This window comes from Trifolium pratense, linkage group LG7, assembly GCF_020283565.1.
Source record: "Trifolium pratense cultivar HEN17-A07 linkage group LG7, ARS_RC_1.1, whole genome shotgun sequence".
In the NCBI taxonomy this organism is placed as follows: domain Eukaryota; kingdom Viridiplantae; phylum Streptophyta; class Magnoliopsida; order Fabales; family Fabaceae; genus Trifolium; species Trifolium pratense.
In genome coordinates, this window is record NC_060065.1 from 23,231,771 (window position 1) to 23,242,366 (window position 10,596).

Here is a 10,596-nt window from a genome sequence, read left to right on the forward strand (position 1 = left end):
TTAGTCTCAAGCAGACCTCATTCATTATTTAAGTAGCAGATGACAAAAAATATTCAAAATTTTTTCCTGGAGATCTCTAGAGAGCATGAAATCTTAAATATTTGTTGTAGTTGAATATTTTTTACACGTCGTTTATTTAAATAGCAAATTCAGTTCATTTATTAAATAGTGGACATAAACATTTTGAAAAATTAGAAATGGCCGAATACTTAGGGGGTGCCAAAAGTTGTAAAACCCCTAAACCTCACCATCATATAAAGTGCATTTTCATTTTAAGGGTATTTAGGTCATTCTGGGGTATAACTATAATTTCCTTGGGGTGGGGGTGTGATTAGAAAAAAATCCTTTAACAAAAAAACCCCTGAACCTCACCAATAATCATCTTTCACTTTTTTGATGTTTCAATTTCAACTCCAAAATTCTGCTATGCTAAAAATCAAAACCAGTAGTAACTTCTCCAAGTCAAAATTTTCCCCACAAATTAACTCTCAATTCCACAACAATGCATTTTCCTTCACTTTCTGATTCTCGATAACCTTTCTCTGTCATGAACGCTGTGTTCTCCCACCTCTCATCATTCACAGCTACTATACTCGGAAGAACAACAACTCGAATCATCGCTAACGGAATTCCTAACCGTTTCTCATTCCCAAGAAAATCACACTATTCTTCCAGTATTAGGTCTTTTCGTTCAGAATTCGTATTATCGACGGTTACTCGCTGCTATTCCACTAGAAAAGGGCGCAAAAGTAGTTCTTCTAAGTTGCAAAAAGTAGAGCCTGAAACGACGATGGATCATGAAAAGGATGATGCGTTTTATGTTGTAAGGAAAGGCGATGTTGTTGGAATTTATAGTAGTCTCAGTGATTCTCAAGCTCAAGTTGGATCTTCTGTAATTTTCTTATCAACTTCATTTCTATTTTTTATTTTTTATTTTTTTAAATTTATTTGATTTTTTTACTGTTGTAAAGTTTTTATTTTTTATGATTGGTAATAAAATTGATGGTGAGCAGAAAAATGTTTGGTTGAAAATCTAGATAGTGGTGTGAGTAACTTGCATTATGCTCGATGCCTGGCTTGGGCATGCAGCATCGTTAAAACTCTGAGGAGAGTTTGCTGCCCATTTGGGTCCCAAAAGGCTCGTGGCATTAGTCTTTGTAGTTGCGCGCAGAAGATACCTGCTTTACGCCAGCATTATGCTTAGAACTGTGTTCGTTTGACACACTGAAACAATAGTTTTGATGTTTAACGCGTAATTCTCATACATGGTTAATTTAATTATGTTTGGTGAATGATATTAATGAATATAAAAAGATGCAATGATTTGTTAATTATGTATATATTTGGACACAATATGGATGGTCAACGGATATCCTGTATATTTGAACACGTGGAAATCCTGGTTAATACATTCGGTGGATGGTTAGTGAGGTTCAACACCTTGTTATATTTGTTGATCATCTGCTGAATGTAATTAACCACATATTTAAAATTCGTAAACCATCCAAATTGTTGTTAAATTTGTGTTTCAAAATATCTTTATTTTTTTTTTTGTTATGCTTATGATCTCTGCGGGCACGACTTTCTGTTGCTATTGCTAGTTTTGAAATTGGCTTTTTCTTTAATGCTGAAACTTAGCTGCTTGATTGGACGCAGTAGTTGTTGATTTGAGAGCATTATTATGTTGTTTTGTGTTTGTTGTTTTGTTTCCATTTCCTTAGGTCAAAATTGAAAAGTAATCTTCAAAGGTTTTTAAGGATGAGTTATTGATGTTTCTGTTCTGTTAGGTATGTGATCCTCCTGTTAGTGTATACAAGGGGTATTCGATGTCGAAGGAAACTGAGGAATATCTTCTCTCGCATGGGCTAAAGAATGCTTTATACACAATTAGAGCCTCTGATTTGAACGAGGATTTGTTTGGCACACTCGTTCCTTGTCCTTTCCAGGTAAATAGCAGTTTCAATGTGTTTGATTTTCTCTTCTTTAATGATGAATGATCTTCTCTAGAAAAATAGGAAGGGAAAATGTTATTTTTGAGTTGAAGAGTGAAAACTTGTATCAACCTCTAAAAGTTTTATTTTTTCATGTTTAAAATAAGCCTGTATCCTTGATCCACCGTATTTGTATCCTTAACTGTGAGTTGAAGACATTCAATGAAATGTTTTGAATTGGTAGCAAAATGTGCTCTCAGATAACGTAAATCACATTGAAATTTGTAGGGCATTGGTGGTTGATGGGAGTAATTATAATAATTCTTCTTTCACTTTGAAATTCTTGCAAGACTAAATGTATAGAATCCTTTAAAATTTCCAATACATTTTCAGTTATCAATTGCTAGATTCAGCTCCATCTTAATTGCAATTTTTGTAAAACCTATTTTGTGGTTACATCATAAAAAACCAGTTAGTAGATACTAGATAATAGTATTTTGTGTTGAAAATACTTTTCAAGATAGTATTCTATATTATAGCTCGCACATTTCTGTTCCCTTGATGTATGCTTTCTTGCTACCTTAAATGTAGTTTTAGGTTTGTTTATGAAGAAAATCAGAATATTTACTATGTGTCTCAGGATCCTTCTTCTACCAAAGGAACCACATCAAATGCAGATACATCTAAAAAGAGAGCTTTAGAAATGCTTGAACAAGATAATGTGGTAAGCTTAGTACCATATGAATTTATTACATGCTTATCAGGAAGGCAAAGATTCAGGAATATGTATCTGTATGCTAAGATTTTATGTTTGACAGTTATAAATTATCAATTTGTCATGTCAGCAAGAAACCTCTATCGAGTCTAAAATTAGTCAACACATGAGAAAATCTTGTTGATATAACTTATTAAGGACTTGTTTGGTTTGAGAGAATGTTTCTTGTTCTTACTAAAATTTACAAATTAACACCTAATTAGCACTTCATTGTTTCCAGAAATAGCACAAGGAAAACAAAAATTGGTTTTCATTGTATCTTATACATATACCAGTATTTGGAAATAGGAAATAAAGTGAAAATAAGGTGGCACTTTTCTAATTATTAATGAGAACATAAATCATTTTCTCTAATAAGACATGCCGAAGGTCCTTGACATGATGGTTGGTGGTATTACCGTGTGATCAGGGTCACGGTTTGGGTATCTTTTCTTAATGTGTTGATTCTTCATAACTGGATGCACTATCCCAAAAAATTTGTGTAAATGTTTTAACATATAACTTTATTAACTGCTTAGCAGAAAGCAACTGGTTTGACATCCATCTCTGAAGATCCCTTGAGAAAGCAAGTCAAGTTAGATCGTGCTGCTGTGGGCGAAGCATCTTCACTTGCAAATGTAAGCAGAAACCATATTAATGCTCATGTATGCAAAATTATGTTAACTCAGGGTTCCCCTATTTCTACAACACTCGTTGGAGGATTTTTTCCATATGAGGTGCTATTGTGCAACCATGGATATTTTAATCTGAAACGTGTGATAGTCAGGGCCAATGGAATTGTGTTGCTTTCCTTTTTGACCGAAGTTACTTTTTATGAGATCTTCCCGTATAGGATGTGGCTACTTGGGTCCTGTCTTAGTGTCTTTGCTCCTCAAAAAGTATTGACTGAAATGCATCTAACTCCCTTCAGTTATTGGTCAATTACTGAACCAAGACAATTTGTGATGGAGCACACAAGAAATTTGTATTGTGTAGTAAACGCTCTTTTAGAAACGTGAAAACCACCACGGGGTTGAAATCATAGCAACTGGTCTCCCTGAACTTGTCAAGTTTTGGAGCACAGGGGTTTTGTGCAATTAACTTGTAGTTGAAGGTTGAAGGGGTTCGCTGTATTTCATCCTAAGATATTGGATGCAATCAGGGATAGTTACATTATTTCGCAGTCGTTATTTTAATTGCAGACTCGAGAATCATAGGGTGGTCACTGGAGGCTCTCCGGTTGCTTTTGTTGATTTGTATCCTATAGAGTTTTGAATGAATCTTTTGATTAATTTTTTATGATTTATATTTGTATTCATAGTCATATGTCCTTGTGCAGAAGACTTGTATTGTTGAGTTTGATGGTGCGTCAAAAGGAAATCCTGGAAAAGCTGGTGCCGGAGCTATTCTGCGATCTAAAGATGGGAATTTGGTACATATAACTTGCGTTTCTATGAATATACATAATTTTGTCTACCAAAAAAAAATGTATATACAACTCCGTCCCAAAATATAAGGGAAAATTGGTCAAACAAAGTTGATGTATTTAGTCCAAATTTTTGACCAATTTTCCCTTATATTTTGGGACGGAGGGAGTACATAATTTTCATACAAATATTGATCTCTTTAACTATTATTACTTTAAAGATTTATAAGGTTCGTGAAGGTGTGGGTATAGCAACAAACAATGTTGCTGAATATCGTGCAATGATATTGGGAATGAGATATGCTCTTAAAAAAGGATTCACCAGTATCTGTATACAAGGGGACTCTAAACTTGTCTGCATGCAGGTTTGCTATTTATATTCTTCTTTATGTTAAGTTTATTCTAACATAATTAAATGTTTATACGTTTTATTATAGTATATTTTCATTGTTTCTTTGGTTTTTGCATCTTATAGCGCTTTAAACTTTTCCTTATTTTTGATTGAACATTTAAGAAAACTGTGTGTAAAATAAAAACATTATTGTGGTAAACTTGATTAATTTTGGGAGAATACTCGAAGCTTAAGTTCATAGACATTACCTCTTTGGCGATGACACCTAGCATCCTTTCGAAGCACTTGATGCCAGGTTTCATTTCCGTTGGCAGTAGATGAGTTAGGTCCAACAAAACGCGTTATAGTGCTTTTTGAAACATGTTATTAGTACACATTGTTAAAAGAGTGGAACTGAGGAAAACATAGTAGAATACTTTGCCGCCCCATTAAATTCTTTCTGTTCGCAAAACTCGCAATGAGTCTTCATACTCACTTTGAGGCTTGAGCCATTATTTTTTCATCTGCTCACCTGGTTTTAGGGCTGAGCAAGAATGTTCAGACCGACCGAGACCCGTTAAAACTGCACAGACCGACCGAGACTCGGGCGGGTTATATTGGGCTTCGGGTTGCCTGATAAGAAATTATGGTTACAAGCAGTTGGCCATGGTCGGTGGCGGTTTTGAAATTTACTGGCTATCGATGGCCGAAACCGACCGCACTGGAGAAATTGTGGAACAAATATAGTTATTATTACTGTAATATTATATTGAGAAATAAGGAATGAGCATGTCTCAAAGCCAGATTTAAGCTTCTCTTTTCGGTGAGCCTTTCTATACACCACGTGATACCCTTTCATTCATGTTGACATGTCTTATTCAAACAAAAAGACTAGTAGTAGTACTACTTTTCAGACACAAAACTATTGACTCAAAAGTAAAACCACTATTCTAAACAAGTGGCCACAAAAAACCATCCAACTCAATATAATATATAATATTTAATATAGTATCAAGAACATCTTCTTCATCTTGTCATAATTTTTGCTCTATTTTCATGGCCAAACAGTGTCTCATTTTACAATGGAGATGAAGGCAAGAACATCTTAACAGTGGTGGTTAACCGAATTAACCCACCCGTGCAAACCGCCATTCGCTTAACCCGACAACCGACAAAACCGCTGCCATGTTTGGTCGGAAATGGGTACATATTTCAACACTTCGGTTTGCTTCATCTTTGCAATTTTGGAACCGAAACCGCCCGTATCTGACCATTGCTCAGCCCTACCTGGTTTTACCGCTTCCTTTGTAACCAAAACATGGAAAATATTTGCTCCTCGAACAAATTAACATAGCCCTTAATGTCAACCCATATTTGTCTTAGCCTTTTAAAATTAGTATACTCTCACTGATTTTGATAACCCTGAGTTTAAAATGAAAGTACATTCAGATAACCAATAGGTTGGTTGAGACATTGTTTTGCTTAAATGTTGGACAAAGTTGGTTTAAATTATCAAATTTTTCTGCTGCTGCATTAAGTTATCAAAAAAACTTAAAACAGACACTCTACAATACATCTCGGTATTAAGTTATCAAAAAAACTTAAAACTCATTGTGTTATTATCACATTACTTACCTCAAGTTTTCTTTGTCCATCCATTTGGCAGCAGCTAGCTGCATGCAAGTTGCTTGGTGGTACTGATACATGAATACACTTTAAACACATTTTCTAGTAGAGCAATGCTAGTGTCACACTCTTTTACACACTCCTTTAACACACTCCTTTAACACACTCCAATAATAATATGACATGTCATTCACTTATTTTGTTAAATAACCTACAACCGTTTCATTTTAAAGGAAGCAATTTGTTTTATCTTTATCATTTATTTTATATTAATTATTTATTTTAACTATTCATCTTCCTTATTCAAACAAGAACATGTCTCTTCCTTCTGCAATGTCTCCATGGGAACACCCAAATTTTCTCAAGTTCTGCAAGTTCAACGGCAAGACCCAAATTGACAAAAATTATTTGCATATTTCCCAAATTCCCATTGGAATTTAAATCAATCCACCAAAAGAATGGGTTCATATAGATCTGAAAGAAGGAAAAATAAAAAACTGCAACAAAAATGAATCTAACACCATTTCTGTCCACCGCTCTTCTCACGGAGCCTTAAGTGGACGTTACCGCTCATACAGCTACCAGCCGAGCAAAAATGGAACTAACTCATTCTGTCATAAAAAATGATTTCCCTATCTCAAAAATGGTGTATATCACTCGCAACCAAAACATCGATGGCGGCCACAAGAGCTTCAAGCATCAGGCACATAAAAGACGATAAGGTTTTGATGAGAAAGACAAATTGGAAAATGTTTTGTTGTATCGATGGCGGCCACTGTGTGTCTTTGTTGTATGGGGATGTGCAAGACAAATTGGAAAATGTTGGGAGTTTTATTTTTTCTTTTCTTGTCATTATTTTGCGATACTTTTTCTCAAGACCTGAACAACCGGTTAACAGGTTGAAGAATAAAAAAGGTGAATGACATGGCAAAATTCTATTGGGGTGTGTTAAAAGAGTGTGTTAAAGAGTGTGACCGTAGCATTGCTCTTTTCTAGTATGTACCATTGGGAACATGATAATGGAACAAACAAAAGATTCAAAGTAATTTGGCGTAAATCATGTTAGTCTCGAAAATGCAACTTAGTACATGAAAAACATCTGAGTTCATCTAGGTGTTTTTTAAAATAATCCAATAGTGTTTGTCGTTGCAGGATATTCCTCCCTGAAAAACCTGCAGTACTTCTCTAGGGTGTATTCCTCTGATTCAAATATCTACTAAATATCATAAAATAACCAAAGAATCTCAATTGTTTACGTAATTACATTGAAGGCTTCTATACAGATCTAATAAATCCAAACACCATAATAATAAGCTTTTCCTGTTCTAAGTTGGAATAAGACAATCCAAAATAGAATAAAATCACTAAGAAAAATTAAAAGAAATATATACTTACAAAATTAAAACCCTTAACAAATGATAGAACAAAGTTCAAGTATTCTAATCCATTTCATTTTCATTTTCTAGCACATGGTCACTATCATTTACCGTTTGTTTCTCTTCAATGTTCCAACGCTACTGCTTGAAACAGATTGATGGTTCATGGAAGGTCAAGAATGAGAACTTGTCTACATTGTATAAGGTGGCCAAAGAACTCAAGGAGAAATTTGTGTCATTCAAGATCAGTCATGTTCTAAGGGTAGGTACCAGTTTACTGAACACTTGGTATATATTAATTTCATTTGGCTTTATAGTTTATATTAGCTATTTATCAAGTATCGTAATCTTGCAAATTATCTAAAGTAGGAGAAATAAGTGTTTTCAGTCAAAAAATGTGAACATGTAATACCTTCTGGAACTTCTTAATGTTATAATTTTCCCCTTCAAAAGATTTGTTTATATGATACACAAATTGTTGGAACCCGCTCAACCTAAGGGTATTACCTATTTAGTATTTAATACTAAAAATCAATGAGATGAAGGTGGTAGTATTTAGCGCACGAATAGAATATATAATGATAAAGAATAGAATGGAGTACTTTTTTATTATTCTTAGTTCCAATCTTATAGTGGAACCAAAATATATTACTTTTTGAGCTCATGTCCAATTATATTCAAGTTAAAATTAACCAAACATAGAATGGAATCTATATGCTTTGTTCGTCCTTAGGTACACATCAACTAAATGCTATGCATTGCCTTCTTAGTGGTACAAATATGTTTTCATTGAATTCTATAAATGCACCAGCACCATCCCCTTTCTGGTTGAATTTGTTTTTTAAATCGCTATTTGTTGATGACATGATGTGCATAATTTCCTAGATGCTAATTCTACTTCCTAGACAGGCCTACTAAAGTCAAGTCCTTTATTGCATATGAATGGTTTTCCCTTTAGGAATCATCTGTTTAATGAATCACTTCTTTCCTTTGAGATTTAATGTGTCGGGAAAGGGCCTCATTTAAAACTTACACATGCACATTAATAAGACTCCAGATGCTTTTATTTGTGCTTCAAAAATAACTTTCTTTATTCCTTCCTTTGTCAAGAACTTCAACTCTGACGCTGATGCTCAAGCAAATTTGGCCATCCATCTTGCTGGTGAGCCTTTCAAAATCTTCAAACATTTGTTCAGATTTAATGTTCATGTACCTCTTTTCATTTGTATGTACTTATGTTAGACCTTTCTAAGCTTTTTCTCCTTTTACAGATGGCCAAGTTCAGGAAGAGTATGTAGGTTAATAATTTATTAATGGCAGTTAATGGTTATGTTTTGGGTTTGTGGCAGAATACCTACAATTTACGGATTCTTGTCACCGTTCTTTCAAACCTCAAGATCGAATAATTTTGAATTAGTCCTCTATCACTCGTCATGACCATTTGACTAATGTTTTGTAGTCCAATGTAGTTTTACTGATACAGGCTGGGCCCCAGCAGCCAGCAGTGCCAATGGTAGTAATTTTTACCATCAGAGCTTTTCAATTTCTGTCAGGTTGTGGAGTGAAAGGTTCCCACTAGCCACTTGAAATTGGATTTTGTGATTTTCAAATTTTCATTCTTGGGATATATGGTAGACCAGAAACTCTTTATTGTCTATTGTAGACATGATTATTATTAGAATTAAATTATTACACTAATTATGCTGCTTGTCTATTGTGCTGTTTCATTTCTTGTAATATTAAGCTATTTTCACAAAATAAATGGAATGCAAGATTCTACCTAACGCTAATAGATAAAGACATTTCTTGACATCTACCTTAACTTCACACCAGACTTTGTTGGATGTGAGATTACTTCCTTATCAATTGTACGTGCATATCTTAACTTATTAACGATTAAATGACTAGTGAGAGCGGCAATGAAGAGGATCCTCTCCTGCTGTGTTCTCTCCTGCCCTATTGTCAACTGTTGGATTAATCCAACGGAAGAGAGACAAACACTGAAAAGCAAAACTGAATAGAGAGAAACGAATTGAGCTTTGTTTTCTTTTTTATTTGTGCGAGTTTTCTTCACCGCGCCATTACGGCGGCGTTGTCTTGTTCACAATGGTGGCAAAAGTTAATATCCATAAGTCCAAATTTATGCATGGTGCATAAACCATTTCCAACCATTAGATGGGTCTTACACATGTAATAATCCTAGTCACTCTTTAAGGGAGAGGTAATCACGCGTGTTCTCCTTTTCTTCAACCTTTCTCTCTCGCGTTCTCTCCCATGCTCTCTTTTTACGAGTGATTCGATTGTCTATTTTTGAAAATAACATAAGGTATCTCTCTAAAATCGAATGACGATCAAAACGGTATAAGGTTCGTCGTCTCCCGTTGAGAAACAAGAGAGAACGAACCGGGTCGGTAAATCGGGTCGCGTGACCCTTGAATTGCAGAAATGGGTGAAGGTGGAGATGAACTGTGCGCGTCATCTACACCTAGTTGCAGCTGAGGCGCGTGGAGGCGCGTGTGGGTCCTATGAAATCCGTTTTTTTAATTTTGTTTTATATAAAAATAATACATAATTTTCTTGAAATTTGGGTATCTCTTTGGGAATTTTTGGACACCTGTAACTATTTTTAATTATTTAAATGAGGAAGAAATGTTATTAAAAATATTAATATTTCTTGAAAAATTTGCAGAATTTTATACAAAATTATTTGAATATTTTGAGATCCTTTGAGGCCAGTCACTCTCTCTGGTTGTATGTTTTCCTCGAGAATATAAATTTTCGTTACAACAGTGAAACCATAAGTATGAATTTTCGTTACAATTATTCTGGAAACCATTATGCTGGTTAAATGGTTTCAGAGAGTTAAAAAGTGAAACCATTTGTATTATAAAATGGTTTTATGTGTTTATTGAAATCAATATTGTGTTTTTATGGTTTTAAAAATCCTGGAAACCATGATGCTGGTTAAATTGTTTTATATAGTTATACACTGAAACCATTTGTATTGTAAAATGGTTTTACACTAAATGGTTTAATGATTTTAAATATTGATTATTACTGAAACCATAAGTATGGTTTAATGGTTTAAATATTGATTATTACTGAAACCATTAGTCTTGTTAATTGGTTTCAAGATGTTATACACTGAAACC

At 34.3% G+C, this 10,596-nt stretch overlaps 1 protein-coding gene across 3 annotated transcripts; it reads left to right on the top strand.

Moving 5' to 3' along the window:
• The first annotated feature begins 372 nt into the window (after nt 1-372).
• LOC123895592 lies at nt 373-9,228 on the top strand. Of its 3 annotated transcripts, none has more exons than XM_045946026.1 (9): nt 375-892; nt 1,788-1,946; nt 2,572-2,655; nt 3,225-3,323; nt 4,025-4,117; nt 4,333-4,476; nt 7,599-7,706; nt 8,555-8,606; nt 8,716-9,228. In XM_045946026.1, the coding sequence occupies exons 1-9, from the start codon at nt 548-550 to the stop codon at nt 8,745-8,747; spliced, it is 1,116 nt and encodes a 371-aa protein (XP_045801982.1). In that variant the 5' UTR covers nt 375-547; the 3' UTR covers nt 8,748-9,228. The 3 variants fall into 3 exon arrangements, with proteins under 3 accessions (XP_045801984.1, XP_045801982.1, XP_045801983.1); XM_045946027.1 differs by having other exon boundaries at nt 3,228-3,323; XM_045946028.1 differs by lacking the exons at nt 8,555-8,606; nt 8,716-9,228 and having other exon boundaries at nt 373-892; nt 7,535-7,670.
• Nucleotides 9,229-10,596: the final 1,368 nt, after the last annotated feature.